The 23,832-nt window shown below is 44.0% G+C and overlaps 1 protein-coding gene across 3 annotated transcripts; it reads right to left on the bottom strand.

Annotated features, from left to right (window-relative positions):
* Positions 1 to 351: 351 nt before the first annotated feature.
* Positions 352 to 23,738, bottom strand: rtn1a (reticulon 1a). Of its 3 annotated transcripts, XM_073483261.1 has the most exons (9): positions 23,261 to 23,738; positions 14,331 to 15,077; positions 11,478 to 12,158; positions 3,641 to 3,848; positions 3,395 to 3,533; positions 3,169 to 3,238; positions 2,752 to 2,798; positions 2,602 to 2,660; positions 352 to 1,210 (listed from the first exon to the last, which is right to left on the bottom strand). In XM_073483261.1, exons 1-9 carry the CDS (start codon positions 23,481 to 23,483, stop codon positions 1,168 to 1,170), a joined length of 2,217 nt encoding a protein of 738 aa, XP_073339362.1. In that variant the 5' UTR covers positions 23,484 to 23,738; the 3' UTR covers positions 352 to 1,167. The 3 variants fall into 3 exon arrangements, with proteins under 3 accessions (XP_073339362.1, XP_073339363.1, XP_073339365.1); XM_073483262.1 differs by lacking the exons at positions 11,478 to 12,158; positions 14,331 to 15,077; positions 23,261 to 23,738 and adding an exon at positions 5,755 to 5,830; XM_073483264.1 differs by lacking the exons at positions 11,478 to 12,158; positions 14,331 to 15,077; positions 23,261 to 23,738 and adding an exon at positions 3,994 to 4,139.
* Positions 23,739 to 23,832: the final 94 nt, after the last annotated feature.

A 23,832-nucleotide genomic window follows, 5' to 3' on the forward strand; every position in this document is an offset into this window, starting at 1 on the left:
TAGCTTTCAGTGGGTTAGGGGTTCAGTGAGCAATTAAAAATAGTTGTTTGCAACAGATGAGGCTTGTCAATCTGTCTTCATTCAAACATAGTCTCATTGTGACCCTGGAGTCAAGTTAAATTTGTCACCACAGTGCGCGCACACACACACACACACAGAGCTCCTACTACGAGATGAGAGGTGCTTCTGTGCCAGAATTCATTGGCTTATATTTATAACTCCTCATTCCAGGTCTCCCATCCAAAGTGTTATCACCTCAAACTTAGCTGTGGTGTCATACACAAACACATCTTCAGTGACTTGAAGCTGTCTTATGAATGTGAAGTCATCAGTAAAGTGGCTGAGGAGAGGTTATACATCAAGGTACATTTATTTTTCTTATTCTTGTAATTAAATACATAGTGTAAGTGCAAATAGTTAGAGTCCAGGGTCTAAAGAACTACAGAGTATAGTTGAACATAGTACAAAGTTGGACAGTTATTCAAACAAGCTAAATATCACCAGATACTCCTTGTCTTCATAGTAGTTGTACAACAGTACCTAAAACATGAGCGTGTGTATTGTTCCTTATGGTTATACAAAAGCAAAAACCCTACAATTACCACATCTAAGACGCATATTGTTAAATTATTTTGTGCTTGGAAACACCAAAAGGAAATCATTTTTGATATTTATATATATCGACATAGACTGAGAGAAGCCCCGTCTGCTAACTCAGAAACATGAAGCAGTATTTAACATTGGCAGCAGAGCACGTCTGAGGGCATTTAGCTTTTTTGTGCCAAACCGTACAGTTTGTGGTAAGCACTGCAAAGCAAAAACGTAGCGTGATTTAAAAACTGCACAAAAGATATCAAATATTTATTTACCCAAGGCTCGACTTCATGCACTTTATAATAAGCAACACAAAAAAGTCAGTTTCTTCTTTTGTTTTTTGAGTTGTGTACTTGTCTACCTAGAAACAGGATTATGTACGTGTGACGGTGTGTGTTAGTGTTAAGACTGCTATGGACAGGGTGAAAGGCTTTCTCCAGTGGATGCTTTTAGAGAACACCAAGATGACATAGCACTACGCCCCACAGATGACGACCAGGCTTTTCAACAGTGAGTGAGCTGCCTGACTCTGAGCTGGACTGGACTGTCAGCTTTGCCGCGAGACAGACAGGTCTACTCCTCCTTCCTCTTGGCCCCGGGGATTTTCGCTTGGATCCTGGACAAAGAAAACAGGCTTTAATACCACATGTCCAGAGAAATATTTGTTCTAGATTAAGTTGTGCTCATTCTAAGTTCTTTGCTTTTTATGGCAGTCCATAGACCAACATGTCAAGTGTTACTAAAATTGGCAAAAGGAGGGTTGTCAGTTTGTCCATATACTGCAGGCAGACATTTTGCATCAGCTGGCCCTTTAGACACCTACAATTTTCACTCTGAGTTTTCTTGGCTTACCACAGAGCTGATAAAAATAGACTGCTCAGTTTCAGCCCATTGAAGTTATGACTTTTCTACAATGCTGATCCACTCTCACCTTGTGCAACATGTTAGCATCTATAGCCTTATTTTAATGTATTTCAAATCAGATTTGATTGTCCACACGGTTTATTACTTTTATGAATTAAAAGGTTCAGTGTGTAGGATTTAGGGGGAACTAGTGGCGTGGTCACAAATTGCAACCGAATGAACACCCTTCTCTAGAGCCAGTGTTTGGTTTATCTGTTCTGGGCTACAGTAGACAACAACATGGCAGACTCTGTGAAAGAAGACCCGGCTGCTCCCTCTAAATATAAATGGCTCATTCTACAGTAAGAAAAACAATGATTATAAGTTTCTTTAACATTTTTTTGGGTTAAGGGCTGATAGAGATAAAGAGCATGGACTCCCGATAAAATTATGTTGCATATTAAACTGGGCCTACAATGTGTGGTGAACTGGCTAATATGTTTCAATAACACGTAATTAGCCACACCTTCTCATCCCAGGTCATCAAATACCAACATCACCTTGTAATGCTCTTTGGCGTGTCATACAGACGCACAAGTTACCCTTTATCGTCTGTGTGATGGGCGCAGCCTTCCTGCCAGAAAGCCTTACAGGACATGACAAAACATGAATATTTGATGCCCTGGGAATGAACCTGCCTGAGTTATTGTGCTAGTTGGCTGCTATGGATAGGTGCTGCACAACAATTTAGCATAACATTAGGTTAGCTTGCTCACATGATTGCATAAGAAATCATGTTCAGCCTATCGTCAGTGTTGTGTAAATCATATTTTTTTCACAAATTTATCTTTGCTAATAATATGTTCGGTTCATATTAATGTGTTTTTTCAGACATTTCCATTTTTGGAAAATGAAAAAGGTCGCTGAGCAGCTCCACTGGAGGAATAACAGTGAAGTGCCTTGCAGAAGGGCACATCAGAGGCTCTATCAAGCATGCAATCAGTTTGCATCAGACATTAATTAGATACAAAAATGCTGCGTCCAATCATGATGTAATAAGTTTTTGAGAACAGCGTGCACTGCTTGATGTCCTCTTGTGCTCAGACTTGGTGCATTTGTTCATATATCTAAAGTGAACTTTGAACATGAATGGCAAACACTCACTTCCCCACCACCGAGTTGACCTGGGTCCGTATTAGTCCCACATACTGATCAATCTGTGCCTGAAAACAGAAGGAAAGTCAGATTGTAAATGTCGGACAACATTTCCTAAACCAGGCTGGACTTGAGTTATTGTGATGCTCAGATTCCTACCTGATGTTTCTCATAGACCACAGGCATGGTGAACATGGAGACCACGGCTGTAGGGGCATGGAGAGAATAATGGTTCATGTTAAAGGATTTTTGACCTGCAGCGGGAATATGCTCAAACAGGAACACAAATGTGTGAGCACTCCAGGGCTCCCAACCCTTATCTAATGTACACTGGAAAAGTAAACAGATACTGTTGACGTTCAACTGAAATAAGCATGTCCAATGAATGAATTTGATGATAAGAATGTGCCGTACTGCTCATTAATGTTGTACAGCTCTGTTCATCAAATCCTCTGAAAATGATTGAGCTTCTGATGCACAAAAGCATAAGATGCCTGAGTGTGAGTGAGTCAACTGCAGTGTTTGGGAGTTTGTTGGAGTTAAAATGGAGCTGAGCGAGAATTGGGATGACCTCACCTAGGATGAGCAGCGTCAGGCCGTTGAAGAGAGCGCCCACATAGGTCAGCAGCCACATCAACACAGCAAACTGAAACAAACAGACAAGACATTTGAATCTTTATGGCTGCAATTCTGACTGTATATCATCATGTTAGTCATAAAGCCCTTCTAGTGGCCCCAAGAGGAAGAGCTGAAAAACTGTAGGTGAATGAAGGTGGAAGAGTTTAAAGTAAGTCGAGCAAACCTTCAAGGAATCGACCAGATCTTGTACGAGGAACAGCCGGCGGAGCTCCCTCATACAGGTGTTGGTGTACAGCAGGATTTTGTCGGCATATTTGCTAATCTGGTCCTGGGATAGAGCGATTTCCATCTCCAGGTAGGACCTGGCAACAAACACAGGATCAGAAACACAGACAAGACCCTTCAGTAAGCAAATGCCACAGACCTTTCAATGAAATCCATGAACCATCTCATTCATCAGTCTACTCACTTGAAAGGATGCCCCTCATCGGTCTTCTGCACAGCCTGCAGCACAGACTTGTAGATCCTGAAGCTGATGGTGGCAGAGAGGGCTGCCAGGGCTAAGTAGGCTCCGACACTGACCACGCTGAACTGGGTCAGGGAGAAGAGGAGCAGAAGCACGCTGCTGAACACGGCCCCCGACTGCTTCACATTCCTCCAGTAGAGCAGGTCAATCGCTGTGGGGTCGAAGGGGGACAGAAGAAGGACAAACAGGGTTAGGATGACCTGACCACTTGCTCTGCAACATGTAGGCCCACCTGGGCATCAGTGGACGTATCCTTTTCAAAGTGGATTAGGTTGCCGCTGCTGCGCGCTACACACCACACATTTGGGTCAAATATCTGGAAGCTGTTCACAACTGGACGTCCTCAGGGAGCTTCAGCTGTCACGTGATCCTGTTTTAACCCAGCTTCCTAACCTAGCTTTTCATTAGGTTAGAGTGAGCTGAAGGTGTCTGACTGACGATTCCTCAGTTCAGGTTCTTTACTCCTATTTATAGAGCGACCTTTGAAGATGATAATAGCTGACTCTCACTTGTCGAGCAAGTGCCTCCGTCTGTGTCGCCGCACTCCGGGCTTGTGGGTCTTAATATTTACATCTGACGTGTACTTTTCGTCAGTGGCACCTGGTCTGATCTCACACGTATACAAACATACATACAAACAGGCAGAGGGAGACATATTACACCTGCACCGGCTGCTCTTGGAGCAGAATTAATGATTGACCTATAGCTCGGTGGAGGCAGTAGCAGAAATAGAAGCACTATCAGCAGTTCACAGATAACGACAGTTCAATGTGACCTGGCCAGACCAGCAGTTCTGTGGTCAGTGAGGAAGGATGACGACGCCTCACTGCTGCGTCTCCTTAGTGCAGTGAAACAGCATGATTCCACCTACAGGGACAAACTGTTGAAATATACAATATGCCTGCAGGCACTCGTACATTTGCTGCACCATTTTTCCTTCTATTCCAACACTTCCTCGCTTCTTTGCATGGTGGGGCCTGTAATTTAAAGCCACTCGCAAAGATGAGAGACAAGTGAGGAGTGAGGATTAGCCCAGTGTACCATTACAGCTCCAGAGGCCGACATGGTCCTCTGCTGGCAGTCGTCTGTGTCGGCTGGAAACATGGGCCCGTTTCCATGAGAACTGCCGGCTGCTTGTTTCACTTCTGAACCTGCCGCCTCCCCCCGCTACCACCACCACCACCACCACTGCAAGTCCAACAATACTACTAGTGGTTGCCGTACTGACAACCAAAAATCCATCATGTCACGTGGTGAAGGAGGCAGAACCGGCAATGTAAAGTTACAAAGACAGAGTTGCGGCTGTGGTCTCTTGGGTGTCTTACTCTTCCTCTCTGTGCTGTCCGCCAGCCTGCCTGCTCTAATTTTAGCCGTGGAGCTGTGAGCAGCATAGTGATGACGGCCATCTTTACTCTCCACTGAAAGGCATCTGTGGATGCCAGAACGGCAGGCTGAACCTGGGTGGCAACAGTCATTGTGACTGAGTGAATCTCTGCTTCACACACACACTTATTGTTCCTAAAATGTAAAATATCACATGTATGATCTGTCTTTCTTTATCAGTAACCAACAGTGACTGACAGTACCTATCAGGGCCCCCGCCCACTATCAAATCAAAGACACTACTCATTCAGAAACAGTGGAAATTGGATTCATGTGTCTTAGCTGCTGTACATGCACCACTCCCAACAGAAGCCATTGTTGCTGCTGCCAGGGACAAACTGTCCATGTGGCTTCTGGTTTGAATGGAGATGCTCACACTCACACTCACTCACACACACACACACACACACACACACACACACACACACACACACACACACACACACACACACACACACACACACACACACACACACACACACACACACACACACACACACACACACACAGATAGGCACAGGTAGCACACACAGCAGCTGTAACAACACACAGACACATCAACAGACAGCTCTGCCCGAGACAGGTGTTGACCGGCATCTGTGCCCTGTGATGTGCTGCACAGACTGCAGGCAGACTGAAAAGCTTTAGCTAGTGCAGGAGAAGCGTGTACTGACCTGCGGCTCCCATGGCTGAACAGGGAAAGAGGCAGCTGCTTTATCCACGGACAAAAGGAGAGCACTGAAGGGGGAGTCCCCCCCCCTTGCACAGGAGAGGAGGGGCCACAGCCACACCAGCAAATCAGCATCCGCCTGCGCAGGGCGACTGAGGGAGGGGGAGCGTCTATGGGGTGCGGTTGCCAGAGAATCACATTGCAATCCAACACACACACACACACACCAACACACATACAAACACTGTCTCTCTCTGTGAGCTCTTTTATGCTCAGGCTTTTAAGCACAGCCCCGCTGACACGTGACAAAGACTACCAATTTAAAGACAGTGTATGAAAATGGAAAGGCTTTTATGTGTAGAGACATTGCGTGATAATAAAATGCACACAGACTGCGGCCATGTTCTACCGCTCCATTAAAATGCTTCGGCGGCGAGGATACTGCCGAGCACCTGCCTGATGCAGTTACCATAGTTACCGTGCTCCATTTTCTCCCCACCACTCACTGAGAGATGGAGCGATGGAGAAAGGGAGGGGCCCGAAAGAAGAAGAGGGAGGGAGGGGAAAGAGCGTTCCTTTGGGAACAGAGAGAGATTGATTTGCTCTGAATCTGGGGGATCAGCAGCACATTATGTGGCTCTTCCACACCCCGACATATGAAGACAGCCGCTCCCTTTATTGTGGAGCACAAAAGGACAATGGCAGGTTTAACACAAGGCCAGTTAGTCGCCAAGTCTGTGTCAAGACAATTGAAAGTCTGAAAGAGTGTTAGCATAGTGATGATAGTGTCTGAGATTTTTCAAAATTTTAGTCTGACTTCTGACTGATTAAAATAATAAAACATCTCATTTTCTGTCAAAACCTTAACCTGATATTCATATTACAGCATGCAGGTGAGTTTTTCCAACAGTAGCAAAAGCTGAACTGCATGGGTGAAAGTTCACTGTTAGACACACAGGATGTTAAATCAGAATAAAGAGGAAGTACAAACGCATCCTGCCGAGCTCCGTTTGTTGATATGACTCTTGCTTCTGATACGACAAGCGAAAACCAGAGCAAATGATTAACACAAGTGACAATAATATGATACCCCCTCCCCCTTTTCTGTAGTGAAACTAGTTTAGCCTGACCTCATTAAATCACTGAAGACATCCTTGTGGCCTCAAACAAGCCATCAGCCAGAGTGAGCAAACATGCGAAGGGACTTCTGCTGCCAACAGTCTCTCACAGCCGAGATTCAGGACTCGAGTCCTGGAACTTGGAACTTTCGGGTGACATGACGATTGTGAACATCGGATTTAGTGTCAGAGGGATTGTTCACATGTTTTGCTATAAGATTGTATGATTTCTCTTGATATTGGTGGGTAGACAGCTAGTTTGGACAAAGATGTGTCATCAGTCTGACAGGTTGTGCAACAGAAATGAATGGCAGCAAATAACTGTTAACCATCCAACCATGTTCAGTGTATTTCTAAAGCTGATTCTCCTCTCAGACCTCTTTATATCACTAAATTTATTTTATTAGATTCATGCATGCATCAATTTCAAAAGCAGTAAGTAAATCTTGCCATGTTATGTGAAAAAAATTATCCCTTATCCCTTATCCCTCGCTTTCTGAACTATCCAGAAGACAAACCTCTGCCACATAACAAGCAAATAATGATTTGAAACAACAGCAAATTAAAGTTGATCACATCGTTATAAGCACCACTAAATGTGCAACATGTAACGGCAGAGATTTTCTTAGTTTTTGAAGTTAATGTATTTGAGAAACTACCAAACAAAGTATCGTAACACTGGCTCTGCAGCGGCCATACTTATTTAGAAGAATCTGTTCTTCATCTTGTTGTCTGTGTGGTGATTTACTTGTGTGATTAGGAGCCACTAACCAAGTGTACACAGTAGTGTAGTGGTAAATTTTGATCCTATAGGCTGTTGTGTGCCATCTCTAGTCCTGTTAGTGTTTATGTGAATAAATCACACATACATGACTCAGTTCTGTATGTGACTGCATCATTGTTTGGTGGCAGCAGGTCAGCAATGTGCATATGCAATGAGAATGACTAAACATAAAAATGCCTACAGCATCAAGGTGATGTGCAAACATTCAACTGCAGAAAGTAAATCTGCTCAATTTCATCCTCTTTCAGCTTAATTTGATGCGTTTCTAATGCTGTGGACCGATCCCATTGCATCGTCTATTGTGTTACACAGACTCAGACATTCCTTTTGGCCAAATTAAATCAATGATGACTCAGTAGAATAATGACAAATGTGGGCGTTTGTCATCAAGGTTATTTTTTACAAAGCTGCACATCCACAATCAGGGGCTGCAACTGTCTCTGTTGGGATACAATAAGAAGACTATTCTATTGCATTTTCACTGCTGAGCCAATCCTAAAAAAAAAAAGTCAGATAATAAATCATAACCAGTGTGGAGGAAGGGGCGCCATTTTCTCTCCTGGCCCCGTCTATGAGCCCTCCATGCTATGGAAACAGACAGACGGAGGATGCTCTTCTCCGGCCCAGTCTCTGCAAGGTGCCATGGCAGCCGAGGAGATAGGGCTGATGTAATCAGGATGGGTGTGCCCTGGTTACCATGGAGACAGTCTGTCAGAGCCGTCCGGATGCTCGGACTGCCTCGCTACACAAAAACAGAGCGTACGCCATATAAAACCAGCTCCCCTGCACGATTGCAAAATGGGGAGTGTGATAACAATGACACGCCTTAGTGCCACAGCACAACACTGGCATCCATATTAACATGCACCCAAAACAGATGGCTCCCAGCACGCTGGTGTGTATACAATGATTTTCCATAACACCAACCAGCGTTTCTTGCCTCCCTCTCTTTTGTTTTTTTTCTTTTTTTTTCGGACGCACACACATGCAGTAGAAAGGATCTGTCATCAGGGCGTGTCCGTGTGAGAGGAGGCGCAGGTATATATTGTGTTTGATTCCCCAACACTTCAAAAATACAGTTAGACGACAAATGTGTACATGCAAAACACACACACACACTCAAGTATATACGCCGGTAGTGTCATGAATATTTAACCTACATGCAGAGCTAACGGTCCATCTCTCAAACCACAAAGCACAGACAAACCACAGTAAACACATCAGTACCCTGGCCCTTCCAGCTGCTCCAGGAGCTCTCCTTCTTGGTCACGTCTGCAGTGGCCTGCATGCTGGTGATCAGTTACGTCCCTGTTCTCTTTCTTTCTCTTTATGGTCTCCGTTTTCTTCTTTGTCTCCCTCTTTGGTCGCACCGACTCACTCACTCATCCCAGAAAGGCATGAATGGTCAAAAAGGATGCGGAGATGACAGAGAGGGAGGTAGGGAGGGAGGGAGGAAAGTGTTTCCAAGGTGCTGCCGGCTTGCGGAGCACACAGACTGATGCTGTGGAGCAGCGCTGGCTAGAACAGGAGGAGCGGGGAGAGCGTGTATGTGTATGTGTCTGTATGCGTGTGTGCTGGGGGAGGGTGAGGAAGGGGGGTTTAAATTGTAAACACCATACCACATTTGCTGCTGCAGCAAACCATCCATGCAATGATTAAGAGCCCGAGGGGTGAGAGGGTGGGTGGTGATCATTGGAGGCTCAGCTTTTTACATTGAAAGAGTAGATACGCTAGCTTTCACAATAAAAGCCCTAACAGAACACTCAGTAATGGTGGGGGTACAAGCAGTGGGAGGATTATCCAACATAGGCCTCGATGAGACACCAAAACATTGTCAGACTTTCCAGCATGCTGCTCTGGCTTCTCTTGTAGCTTGTTCGTTTTTATAGGTGAAACAAATATAGCAGTCCTACAAGAACAGCAGTCACTTTAAGGAAAGATATGGCAAACATCCAGGTCCGTTGTTCATTATTTGAACAGAAGAATATTTAAGGTTGCATCCAGATATCCAAATAGCCTTTTCCACTATGACTCACTGTTAATTGAAGGGGCAAAGTGCTTGTACTTTAATAATTCATAACAAGAGAGACACTGAACATTACAGCACAATGCTCCCTGTTTAGTGCCCTCAGGAAGTGTTTGTGCTTAAAGATTTCCTACCCAGAAGACACCGCTGACTGAAAAAGCAACGTAGGACGCTTAAAAGCAAAAGAGAAAACCGCACTGTCACTGTGGTGTCAGCACTGAGCAGAAAACAATTTCCAGCATCATTTTTCTCTCCCATCAAAGCCCCTCAGTCGCCCCCCTCCTGCAGACTGCCACACCTCACACCTTCTGCTCACTGCAGCCGCGACAGGCCTCAGTGCCAACACCGACCAAGAGGGAGAGGAAAAAACAGGTCTCTCTGAACCAGACCGAACATGCTCCCCCATCACTGTTGCTATGGCAACTGGCGTGGAAGTCCAAAGATGAAAACAGCGTCTGCGATGACGAAGGTGCACTGCGTCCTCTAGTGGTGGAGAAAAAAACACATGTGACCTGCTTTTTGGCGTTTCCAGAACCTTCTCACAGTCTGAGTAAACAAAACAGGGAGAGCCGCTTTTATTTGTTATTGATTCACACCAGTTCATATTGTTGTATATTTCAAATGTGTGATTTTTAAAAAAAATCTAAATCAATCATCACATTCTGTTGGACCATGGTGCATCAGTAGCTGTGAGTTACAGGAACCGCATGCAGCTGTGTCTTTGGAAGCCACGGAGGATCCAAAACCAAACCACATTCATAAAAATGTGATTTTTCTGCTCTGCAATGATATGAATTTCAAGAGGAAGCCTTCAAAGCGCCTCAGTAGGAGTGTGCCCCAGTTTTGACATCATTGCATTATGTAAACACACTGTTGACAAGGACAGAGAAAAACGCAAATAGAAGTCAAAATACCAACAGCAAACATGCAGCTTAGACAGCATTAACTCCTGCTGACAGCGACTGCCACTTCTGACCTATCTAATTGCATGATGTTAAAAAGTGATGTAGGGAGCCAGATGTTGTCAAGATGCAGAGAGAGATTGGTCTTTTTTTCTCAACATCTGTATTTCCGTTATCTGAACTGTTTTCACTGATGTTTACAGGTTAAACTGCGTTGAGTTTCAGGCGTCATGCATCGCCATAAATTTGAACCAACGCATCCTTACTCTGCTTTCACATTCATAACTGTACCACCAGGTGGAAGCAGACCTCAGGAAAGTACAACACAAGCACTCCCCACCCTCCCCCTTGCAAAGGCACACACACACACACTCAGCAGTGGAACATCCCATTTCTCTCAGCAGCCCTGTTTACTTTCCCGGCCTTGTCAACAAAACAATGCCAAAGCACACCACGCAGGTAACAACCAGGAAGTAAACAATCACAAGTGCTGCATTACTGGTATGATGAGAAATATTCTGTCTGTTATTTCCAAACTGTCTTTGTCCCCAGATACTGTCTGATGGGGAAGGTTGTACAATGTGCACATGATAGCTCTTTTATTCGGGCTCGAGGACACATCAGCACACACAACACTACGTATTCTGCAAGCTGACAGCACTATTTCTAGACAGCCAGTGCTCAAGATAGTAGCTTATAAAAGCCAAGGTGAAACCACTGTAACAATAACAAGAATACAGATCTGTTGTGTTTGATTTTTTTGTTTGGTATCCTATTACTTCCACAAAGAGGCATTAACAATGTACGTTTTTACAGTTTTGTGCAGCTGTGACACATGTTGCCTAGAAAACACAGAATCCTGGGAAAAAAGAGAAAATCAAGATTTTGACGACTGACCTTTTTGTTTATTAAAGCCAGGGAGGAATGAGGCAGCAGGTTTCCCTGGGTCTTTGCCTTCATTGGTCTGCTTGTGCATGTCGTCCTGCTGGGGCTTCTCTGATCGCACCTCTGGGGGCACAGCAGCAGTGGGGGGCTTGGGCTTGCTGGGGCGATCCTCCTCTGTTTTCACTGGAGTCTTGACCTTTTCTGTGATCAGGGGCTCGGCTGGCACCGTCTCAGCCGTGCTGCGGGGAGTGACAGCACTGGGAACCAGGGGAGAGGGAGGACTGACTCCCTGTTTGGGGCCACTGAAGCCCTGCTCTCTCTTTGGGCTCTCTTCAGACGCAGACTCGATGAAGAGATCGCTGTCAAGCTCGGCCTCTCTCTCCTCCCTCAGAATGCTGTAGGCTGTGGGTGGAGCGTGGTTGCCAGCCAGGCCAAAACCACCCTTGGCGACAGGGGGATTGTCAAAGGGGTTGTTAGGCTGGCTGAAAGTGCCCTTGCTTTTAGGCGGCTGGGCAAATGGGTTGCTAGTGGCCTTTGGAGGCTCCTCAGACACCAGCTCGATCTCTGAGTCTCCAGACTCTGCGCTGCTGCCGTCATGCTCCTTGCTGCTGGCCTTTGTGCTCGGAGTGCTTTTGGAAGCTGCAGGCTTCCCAGCGTCAGCCTTGAACATGTCATGGGAAGGGAATTCTTTTTCTGTTCGCAAAGAAATTCAGAGAAAAGTGGGTATTAGAGATCCAAATTCAAACATACAGCATTATCACTTAAAAAGACAATTTACCCCAAAATCAAAACTACATATTTTCCCTCTTACTTGTTGTGCTTTTTATCCATCTAGGTTGTTTTGGTGTGAGTTGCCGTCTTTTGGAGCTACTGGCTGAGGAGATGTCTGCCTTCTCTCAAATATAATGAAACTAGATGGCACTCTGCTCGTGGTGTTCAAAGCCCAACAAAAAAAACATTTGAAAGACTCAACAGCAATGTCGCTTTCCAGAAATCATGACCTCGTTACTCAAGATTATCCTCAGATCTTGCTGTCAGCAGTTTAATGTAAGAACGATTTTCTTTCCATAGAAAATGGCAGACGAAAGCGTGCATCTTCTTGAAAGAGACGATGCTGTTGAGTTTTTCAAATTTAATTTTTTGGCGCTTTGAACACCACAAGCTGAGTGCTCATATCTTCAAAACTCAGCAGTTCGCCACCAAAACAATCTAGGTGGATAAATAGCACTACAGGTAGAAGGACAAATATGTCATTTTAATTTTGTGGAGAAGTGTCCCTTTAAAGCTAGACTGTATCTTTTGAAAGAAGATACAATAACACAGTCCTCCACTTATGAAATGAAAAGTTCATAAGAAATAAAGCACATCCTCTTTCAATTTAATATACTCATGGGTTCCCCTGTAACAACTTTATTTGGTGTGGTGTGAGGAGTGGCAAATATTAGCTAATGTAAACAAACTCCAGATAGTTATTGTTGTATAACTGCCATTACTGAGGCAATTTGCTGACTTTTTTAATTTTCTAAACTTTTGCTCCCTGTTATGCACTGATTTTGAAGTCATTCATTATGGCATCAACATAATTTCTATGAAATATATGGGCTGATATAATGATACACGTAGTATTTTTATATTAAGCAGCTTCAAGGAACGTCATTTTTTTGTTGATTCTGGCGGTCCCTGTGGACAAAGGTGATATGATCACATACCTGTCATAAAGATCTTGATCTAGCTACTGCTATTGACATTTGTTTTGTATGTGAGTGAAAGAAAGACGCAACGTTCTTTTAATACCATTTTCCTTTTAAACTAGGCTGTTTGTAGGATTCATAACGGTAAGGTAATGTATCTATCTGTAGCTATGTAAGGTTAATAACTGTAATATGATGATGATGAAACAAAGTAAACTTTGTTTTTATTAACGTTCATGCACCTTAGGTTGGCCTACATGTAATCCTGCAGCTCAGAGGTTCGGTTGCTTGGTAAAAGTAGTTTAGTTGAGAAAGGTTATCAACATTCTCTGATAATGTTATGGTTTTGCAGGGAATCTGACTCAGGACTCAGGACTTAAGAGTAACTATGTAGAGTCAGGCAGTCTTCTCACTGTTGGTCTCATCTGCTTATGTAGGTCATATAGAGGCAGCAGTGTTAAAGTGAGAGACTGTTTTATAACTAGGCAAAACTAGACAACTAGACAAAACAAACGTTCCAACCTGGTTATTTTAACAGTTTTTAAGTACTTTTTCCAGAAAATGTACTTTATTATGGTAGTGTTGTTATGATGAGAATCATTGAGAATTTCCAACCTCGAGGACAATACCTTAAAAAATATTGACATTCAATACCATTTTCGATACATATCAAATTTGAGATTTTTATCAAAGGATAACTGCAACAAGGCTTATGTACTGTGTGTTTAGCACAACAGCATCTGTCAACCAAAACCAGTCAGGGAGGCTCTGAACTTGTCATATTTAATGAGCTCAGACACCATAACGAAACGGAGCGAATGAAACGAGTGACGAGAAGACTTTGAGTGAGTGAGAGGAGCGGGGCTATGAGGGCACTGCAGTGGTGTGTGTGTGTGTGTGTGTGTGTGTGTGTGTGTGTGTCAACTCATTGTCAGAGAGAAGAGAGAGCGAGAAAGTCCAGTTGGTACGGGTGTATTGATACTGATGAAAATGTGTATTAAAATCATATAAAATATTCAGAATCAATATATATGTGTTGAAAAATCAATATTTTGACAACACTATATTACAGTATACTGATGCATGAAATCACATATACCATGTTGGAAGATTTTAACACTCACTCCTATATCTGACTATGTGCCAGTTGTGTGTGTTTGTGTGCTGTGCTTACGTGTTGGTGAAGCGTTAGGAGTGGAGGCAGGGCTGTCATCCTCCGGCTCCGATAGTGTCACAGTGGGAACCCCCTGTAAGCCCACACTGAGGACGTTTTCACGCTCGGACACACTGACTGGAGAAGGTTGTTTCTGCGGCTCAGTCTTGGCGGCTGGAGGCTGGGACTCAGTCAAGGTGATCTTCACCGGGCTGGCCGTCTGCGGGGTGCCACCCAGGTTTCGGTAGGAGCGGTAGTCTGACAGCTCTTCATCAGATGGCTCCTCCACGTAGGGGAAAGAGTGGGAGCCCAGTGCTGGACCTAGGTTTTCCTCCTCCTCTTCCTCATCCTCATCGTCATCTCTTTTAGGGTTTTTATCCATGTAGCTGCCCAATGAGTCACGACCACTTGAGCCTGTGTCCACCAGGCTGTGCAGAGCCCCCTGTTGCTGGTCACGCCGCTCATCCCCGTGGCTGATGTCCATGTAGTTGTAGGATTCTGTCTTATCTGAGCCAAACAGAGACTTTGGCATGTCATCAGACAGGTTGGAAGTCATCTTGGTGTTGGAGCTGAAGCTGTAGGCGTCGCTGGAGAAGTCGTCCAGGGCAGAGGAGCCAGAGGAGGGCTTGGCAGGTTTCAGGTCGTCCGACAGGTAGGAGGCCTCTCGACCTGATGTGAAGTTCTGATTTGACAGCAGGGAAGTGTAGACATCACCATCGTCGCTCATAGGCTTCCTGAAGAGGCCAGACATAGGGTCATCTGCAGAGACTGTCAGGAAGAGAGAGAAGTGAAAGTCAGTGATGTTACACACACAAAAAAAACTGATGAGGAAGAATGACAGCAGTCTCTGTGTCACACGATCACGAGCTGTCTGATTAATGAAAACATCCAGTCAAACAAGGCCGTGCTTCAGCTGGCACTGCTGCCAGGGAGAGGGGCTGTGGCACTGTGAGACTCTGGGTGCTCGGCTGTGAAGATCAGTGAGGCAGCAGTAACAGAGGGTACTTGTACCCGGTGCGGGACAAAGGGGGATTGTTCCGACCCCAAAAAACCACAGAGCCACAACCGGAGTCTGTTCTAAATCATGCAGGCAAAGGGCTTTCTCTAGTCACATCTCTGCTCTGTAATCACTAATCCTCTGTCTCCCCTGGCAAATTAGTGTCATGAAAACGAACACATAAAATATGACCTGTATGTGCAAGCTAGCATAACCGAAATCCAAATCGCTTAAGCTAGTCGAGGCTAGGTTGACAAAATTGCTCAATGGTACATGTATAAATAAATATTTCAAACACTGCACGCTCCCTGCATCCTAGCATTCAACACACATGCACAAAACTGAAATCATATTAGGCACAGTGACACAATTGTAGCTTTAACAGTGTCTTCAACCACTTTTATGAACTCAAAACCGTCAGACAGTGTCGGTGTTAGCTGTGTGTGCTCGGCTATAAAATATCACTCAGCATCTCACTGAATAATTTGTTACAGCGCTGCAGGGAAATGTGAAGGATGCTCATATTACATATGACTTGCGAAACAGGAAGAGACGCCCTTGATAGGGATGTTATTTTAAATCATTAGGTCAGAAGTCAAGGTCAAGTATTCAGATCTGTTGACTTCCAGTCCAACTTCCAGTCTCGGCCAACAAAGACACACTGCCCCACACTGTTCATACACAAATACACAAGCATAAACAGAGTACTGACACACACTGTACACCAGCACAAACCTAATGCTAATATTTTTGTTGAGCTGTGTACAAGTCAGTGTTTATACTTCCACAAACTGTGATCCTCCTCCCGCTCTCTAGCCCTGCATCTCCCAGGGCAGCGGTGGTGCTATAAATAGGCCGGGTCCAGCTGCTGGGCTGGATGAGGGGGGAAGGTTTAAAATAGCAGCCTTAGGGTTAGCTCTGGAGGATGCAGACTGACTGACAGAAGACCCAACAGGTCAGGACGTCCCGTCCCTCCCTTCGCTTCCTCTAAAAAGCCCCGCCACCCTTCCCTTCTGCTGTCCTTCCTACTGCTGCTCCCTCAGTCATTAACAATACATCATACCGCAGTACAATGGCAGAAACACTACACACCCATGCTGGGACACAGCAGGAGGGAGGGACGTGACATGGAGGAAAAGCAAAGCCGGCCCTCTTAGGCTTATTTTGTAGACTCAAATATTTGGTAGAGTAACCTGCCTATGGATCCGAGCAGCATGCAATATCAACAGGCACAGCTGTTGAGCCGAGTTCAGTTTAGTGACATGAATGCCCTTGATGTGTTGCTAAAGCGAACCAACGTATAATCCTCTTAGTGTACTACCATCGTATAGGTCCCATCAGCCATCACCCTGGCAACAACATCACAGCCTAACACTCACTGAGTCACTGTACAACTGTGCAGATGTGGGAAGCACTCAGAGCCACTACAAACTGTGAAGAGAGGTGAACTGTGGTGCTGTGAACTGCCAGTAATCCTGTTGACTGTAGGCAAAACACCCTCACCCCCCCACCTTTCTCTCTATCAACCCATTCTACGTAACAGATAAACTCACCACCAGCAGTTGCATAAGGCATCTGCAGCGAAAAAAAGGGGCCAGATGCTCGTCTTTAACCGAGCAGCTTCTTGACAAAGTCTATGCGTTGAGATCGAGGGCATTTTTGAATCTGCCGATATGGCGTAGCAGCACCCAGACTCTGGGAAAAACCCCCACAAGGCCGAAGCAAACGCTTTGCTGCGCTCAGATGGGATTGGACGTGACAACAGAGGAATTCTCAGCTCACACAACATAATCGTGCCACTGAAAGGATGGTGCAGTTAAATAAATAAGTCCTGCTGGATGTGCTGTGAAGGGGCAGTCCTTTTGTTGTCCTCTGTGCAGCCAGTGCAGCTCCGAAACTAATGCAGCCTGACAATCTGTGCTATGCCAAGGCATGGGCTCCTAATTATCAGGCTGCAGACAAAAACATGCGAGAACAGACAGTATCAAAAGAGCCGGAGTTGCAAAATGAATATATTACCACTTTGAAATTAAGGTTTAACTGAGCTGCATGTGGAGCGCAGCAGGGTTTACTCGCTTGAAGACACTTACTGATCCACTGTGATTATTCAATGAGGAATCAAATGATTAAACTTATATGAAAAATAGAAAAGGTATTTTAAATTTGAGTAAAGAAACGCAAATAGAAATTTCTCTTAAACTTCATGTTGTCTGCATTATTGCAGTCAGAAGTGCAGAGACAGACGCAGACGGAGATGTTGCTGCTTCCACAAGCCACCAACAAGCTGCACTGACATTCAAAGGAGCAATCTGTGTCACTTGGTGCTGTCCAAGCTCACACCATCTTTAATACCAGCAGTGATTCAGCTCTACTTTGAAACATCCGTTGATCTACTGCACTGTTAATGATTCCATCAGCCCATCCATGACCCGCTCGACTGTGGTGTTACCTTTCCGGAGTCCTCTTTCACTCCATGACCTTGTGGAAACCAATCCATCAAGACACTTACTGAGTGCTCTTCTTTCAAAGCCATCTGTGGCTTTGATCCTAAACAATATGCTGTAGCTTTATAATTTTTTTTGGTATAAATCATCCTGATTACTGGGAACGAGGCTACAACTATTGACGATTTTCATTGTCAATGAACTAAAAATCATTTTCTTGATTAATCAATTAGTTGTTTGGTCTATGAAATGTCAGAAAATGGTGAAAGATGTCGATCAGTGTTTCCCTTTAGCCAAAGATGATATCCTCAAATGTCTAGTTTTGTCCACAACCCACAGATATTCATATTATCTATTCAGATCGTGCATATAAGATATAATATAGATATAATAAGAACTGAATTTGGCATGTATCCTCTAATTTGTCACACTGAATGGATGTCTGTTTCGGTACTGGTACTTTCATCCTTGAAACCCTAATAGAAGTCAGTTTAGTTTATCAAAATAACTGGCGATTAATTTAACAGTTGAGAACGAATTGAATAATCATTGCAGCTCTACTGGGAACTGTGAAATTCTTTGTTTAGAAGATAAAAACAGAAATTGATTTTCCGTGTGGATGAAGCACAAGGACTGACTTGGCTTGGCCAGTTAAGATTACTTACTGTACTTGGAAAAAGCCTGGGGGACGAGAAAAAAACAACCTTTACTAGCATAATGTTCACATAAATATGTGATTTGAGTATACAGAAGTACTTTTTATTTTGTAATTGTTGTTTCTTTCCTTTTTTCTTTTGCACATATGTTACCAGAAGATCTATGTTATAGCTTTTTGATGTTTGATGAACACCAGTGTCTTTTTTATCCCATGTGATGCCTTGTCTACGCACTGTATGATGAAGTGTATCTTTTGTACTTCCTGCTGCTATTGTGATTTGATTTGATTTGATGTAGTTTTTGTCTTGTCATGTCCTCCATGCTGCTATTTTGACCCTGTCTTGGCTCGGTCTGACTTGTAAAGAGATTTTAATCTCAATGCAACTTCTTAGTTAAATAAAGATTATATATAATCTCTCGGGTGTTGTAGTACTTTTGTATTGTTGAGATTTGCTGTATTTACAGCTACCTTATACCTCAACATAAGTAACATCACAACAAAATAAAAGCTCCTTTTGGTATGGAAGTCTAAACAAATAAATCAGTAAACATTAACAATTACAGGTGGACAAAATGACGGTGGTCTTTCTTTACCCAGTGCATAATGATAGATGTTAATCTATTCAAATCATATTCTACATAATTAAAATTGAGGCCAACAATTAAACAAATTACATGAAGGATTTCAGCATTTGCCATTTATTATAAATCTGAGCTGAATCACAGTCACGGTGTGATTCTAAGGAAGAGAGGTATTATATTAGATTCCTTTATTAAGTCCCTTACTCACAGTATTTGTCACAGTTTAACTGAAGCACCGCTCCAGCTCTGAATGGTCTCTGGCTTTGAAGGCGCTGGTTGGAACTTTTATGTTCATAATGTATTGATTACAACGACCTTGGGTGAACAAATACATGAATAGTAGTCACTAACTCGCCTGCTTTAATGTCAGTAAAGAAGAAGAAAAAGGAGAGCACAAAGACAGTCTTTACTAAGAGATGAGGTACAACAAAACTACTAGCAGAGGTCGATTGGGGAACAGCTGTGCTGAGGGACTCAATTGCTCCGAGCTGCATTGATCCAAGAGAATGAGGACATAAAATGACTGTAAGAAACGCCAGTACATCCACCATTCTTAAAAAAATCACTCAAGAACACACGGGCCAATGTTGTTGTTCCAGCAGCCTTTGTCAAATATAAATCAATGAGGAGCGAGTTTCAATAAAAGCTAATCTGTCCCCATTCAGATTCTAAAGCTGTGGTGCGTACAGTACCTGCCTTCCACCGTATTGATCGTACTTTTCCTGCTTGGATAGAGCTTTATGGATGAATGGAGAGGATGTGGGAGGATCCAGACTGAGTGTCTGCAAGCTGTCTGCTTTGGGTCAAAGCTGTCAATCTAGTGTGACTTTGGATCGGCGTTTCACTTTTATTGTACAGACAGAATTGGGCATTAAAGAGCACAGACGCAGGCAGGAAGGCGGGCTACAAAAGCCTACACAAAAAATTTAGATGGACTGCGCTGTTTTTAAGTGTCTCTGCTAGAAGTAGCTCTAATCCCATGAGCAGTTTTGCATTACTCTGCTCAGGGATTACTCTATGCCCTCAGGCCACAGAGATGGACTGAGGCTGTAAGATTGTCAACATGGCATCAGATTTCACATGATGGCTTTTAATTGTTTACACATGGGATCAAAGCACATGAGAAATTATAATTTATAGATATGATGATAGCACTAAAGCTTTGTTATTGTCCCCTGCAGGAGAGCTTTTTGGGCTCGGCCTGTCACGCTTTTATCTGTCCTTTTATCCCTCAGCATTAGCTAATTGGTCCTGGACGCAGATGACGATGAATCAGATTGGAGGCTTGGCAGGTAATACGTAGGATGAGGACCTCATTCTGGAGAGCAGACATGCTTATATTATACTCACTTTAAGCTTTATTTAATTATGTAAGAGGCTTAGACAACACATTTTTAACCACAATAGCTATTGGAAGTACGTGCAGACACTGGCTCACACCTGGGAGCTGCTCTGCTGACCACTGACACTGAATTAAAGGTGAAGTCAAAGACAGTTATTTCTATCTCCAGCTTTTCCCCGACAGTCTGGCCAATGAACTATCGGCCTTCTTGTCAAGGCCTCGCCTCTCTTGCCATTAAGCTGCCCAACCCCTCCTCCTCCTCCTCCTCCTCCTCCTCTATCCCTGTATTATCTTGCATCTTTATCATCCAGTCTGAAAAGACCTAGCACTGCTCAGCCCCCCTGGGAACAGCAGCAGAGCTCTCACCAGCTAAAGGCACAAATGCACCGCGCTGGCTTATGCAGTCCGGCCGAGTCCACTAAGTGCTTTCTCTATCTGAAAGATACGGAAAGGACCCAGCCAGACATATGCTGTCTCATCCTTGTCACCGATGATATACTGGAACAGAGAAAGAGTGGAGTCTAATCCACCTATCAGGGACTGGATTGTTTCTCATGACTGATGCACTATGTCAGGACATTATAGAGTGACCATTGTACTGTACTGTAAGAGCTTGCTGGAAAAAGGAGGTGTTGCTGTTTGTGCACAATATGCACTTAGTTTCTTACAGTAGCAACTAATGATTATTTTCATTACCGATTAGTCTGTCATTTTTTTTCCTCAGTTATTTGGTCTATAAAATGTCAGAAAATGTCTTGCTGAGGAATAAAGCAACCAAAAAAGAAAAACAAAATAGTTGGTGATTTATTTAATAGTTGACAACTAATCTGTTAATCGTTGCAGCTCTGAGGCACACCATGTGCTAAAAACAAACTGTGAGATTTTCACAGAAGACCTCATCATGATGCAGCATTATATTCCACAACTTTCTCTCTCATGCCTCTTGAAACCCTTACAGGATAGGAAACTTTTGAGGATCAAAGAAGCTGCACTGTACTGTTCTGTCTGTGATCCAAAGCTCAGGTTCTGTCCTGTGGTAATTTAATACAGCTGAAATCAGCATTATCGGCGTCCTGTGGGTAGATCAGTGTTGTGAACAAGATTTAGGACAGGCAAGGATCGATTACCTTGCGAGGCAATTCTAGACATCTTGAAGAGATACTATTTCACGGTTCCTACTTTTCAAAGGCCAAACTTCTTTTCTGGCCTCAGTAAAACAAAAATCTATACGTTTTTAGAGCTGGTGATATTATTTTGTGATGATCCACCAGCTGAGAAGAGATGGGAAGTGTGTTAAAGAGAGAAAGTCTTTGACAGAGATGAGAACAGACTCTAGCATGTCTGGTCAAGAGGAAAATGTCCACTCTGCCCATCTGGATGTGATGAGATCTGCACTGTTCCCACCAAGAACATAAGTGACACAGTGGATTACTTCACTGGCATGGACACAGCTCAGTTGGAGTCTTAGCAGCGAGAGACTGCTATTCTTTCCTCTTTTAGGGAATCAAAACTGTGTGTGTTTGTGTGCGTGCGCTCACCTACACAAGCCGGAGCTTGTCTGGCACACTATTATGAAAGTAGAGCATGTGCTTTGTTTGTTTTTTTGTGGAGAGCGTGGCCAAACATTGACTAGACTGACTGCTTCTAGATGATAATCTTTAGATTCTATATATTAGGTTAAAGTTCTGCTTTTGTGCCAAATTCTTAGCCTCAAAGGATTAGGAGACCAATTATGTGATCAATAATGCTCCTGTTAACAGATATACAAAAATGACAAATGCTTTTGGTCTCTTTTTCTTGTACAGGAGCAGCCGAAATGAGATGGCTCAAGCAGCGAAGGGAGGCAACTAGGCGGCTTTTTTTTTTTTTTTTTTTAAACATCATCTCATGAATTTTTCAGTGAATCCGTGAATGAAAGTGCAGGGTTCTAGTTTTGCTCGCCAAGCGAATAGTGAGCCCTGTTCCTTCTGGATTAAAAATAGCTGCATGAGCCGAGCTGTGCTGAGGAGAGTGACGGACTTAGAACTGAGGTCTGATGATGTTCCCACAAAAACACTGCCTCCAGCATCCAATAATATATCATCAACAATACCACAACAGGAATGTAGGAATCCTGTCATCATGCAGGACACTTATGAAAGCAGGACTAGTTTAAATACTAGGATTTCATTATTTTCTAACCAGTCACTCGCTATGGGAGCTATATAGGGATTAAGCCTGTGATCTATTTATGATCCCTCTACCTCATCAGATCCAGATGTAGTTATTTTATTCTAGATATAGCACTTTTGCCAATGAACGTTCACAGGCCACCCAAAGTTCAACAGGCTGTTTGTTAAAGCATGCTGCATCCCATCTGAATCCTCCCTACAGCCTCAAATCTCATCAACCAAAGAACTGGTGGGTGGAACAGTGGGTCATATTTGATGTTTCATAACTAAATCTGAATGAATTTAATTTCGAAGACGTCAGATCCTACTCCCCTCAGCACCGCTGTTGTGACAGCTGATGTACTATCATCCAATGGAAGTTACTTGCTGGCATCTTTCTTTTGTTTTCAAGCACAGAAGTTTTAACTCAGCTGACAGACAGGCCCGTCTGTCCTAACACCAAATCTGTCACAAATGGACTCGGCTGCATCTCTCGCACTGTATTTACACCTTAACACCGATCTGTGTTTGTAAATAGCTGACAAAGTTCACCCTAGCGTGGCCGAAATAATATAAATTATTAAATATCGGGACTTATTTGGGTTGTTTTTCTCTCAATATGGCAAGTTTTTCCTCACTCGCATCGAGGGTCTAAGGACAGAGGATGTCGTTCCCTGTACAGACCTCTGAAGCCCGCTGAGGCATTGTGATTGTGATTTTGGCCTATATAAATAAAACTGATTTGATTTGATGTATTTGGCAATAATGGACCGCTTTACCTGTGGATGCAGTTTCCATAGCAACGGGAGGCCTTATCCCGTCGTCCTGGAAAGGATGGAATTGTTGATCCAGGTCGCCCGACACCTCGCCGCCTCGCGGCTTCAAATCTTCACGTAACTCGCCGAAGCGGCTCGGTGTGCTCCCAAACAGGCCGTTCCTCTCGTAGTCATCCCCAAACCACCTCCCTTCCGAGCCGAGCTCCTCACCGGGCTGAGCAGACATGCTTTTTCCTGTTATCGGACACAAGATGTACACTCGCTACTGACTCGCCTCTTCTTCTTCTTCTTCTTCTTCTTCTTCTTCTTCCTCTCTACCGGCTGCACTGTAAATGTGCGTTTGCAACCCCTTCTTTGCGCTAGAGCGGGTGATGGAGACAGACAACAGGAGAATGCAGCTTCTGGCTGGCGTCTGTCAACTCGAGCCTGGGGTTTGTAGACGCCACAGACGAGGCGGTGCGGTCGGTCGGTCGGGGAGCAAGAGGAGAGGAGCGAGGTTGATTGTTTTAGTTTAGTGCTCCAACGGTGACGTCATGGTGTCCGCGAGGCTCAGGGTTGGCACTTTATTTGGGGCA

The sequence above is a fragment of the Pagrus major genome, chromosome 16 (assembly GCF_040436345.1).
Source record: "Pagrus major chromosome 16, Pma_NU_1.0".
In the NCBI taxonomy this organism is placed as follows: domain Eukaryota; kingdom Metazoa; phylum Chordata; class Actinopteri; order Spariformes; family Sparidae; genus Pagrus; species Pagrus major.

Coding starts and splice junctions, on each gene's coding strand:
- rtn1a (XM_073483261.1), bottom strand. CDS start 23,483: ATGTCTGCTCAGCCCGGTGAGGAGCTCGGCTCGGAAGGGAGGTGGTTT. Junction 12,159..14,330: donor TCCTAACGCTTCACCAACAC/GTAAGCACAGCA, acceptor CTTTGCGAACAG/AAAAAGAATTCCCTTCCCAT. Junction 3,239..3,394: donor ATCTGGTCGATTCCTTGAAG/GTTTGCTCGACT, acceptor TGTTTGTTTCAG/TTTGCTGTGTTGATGTGGCT.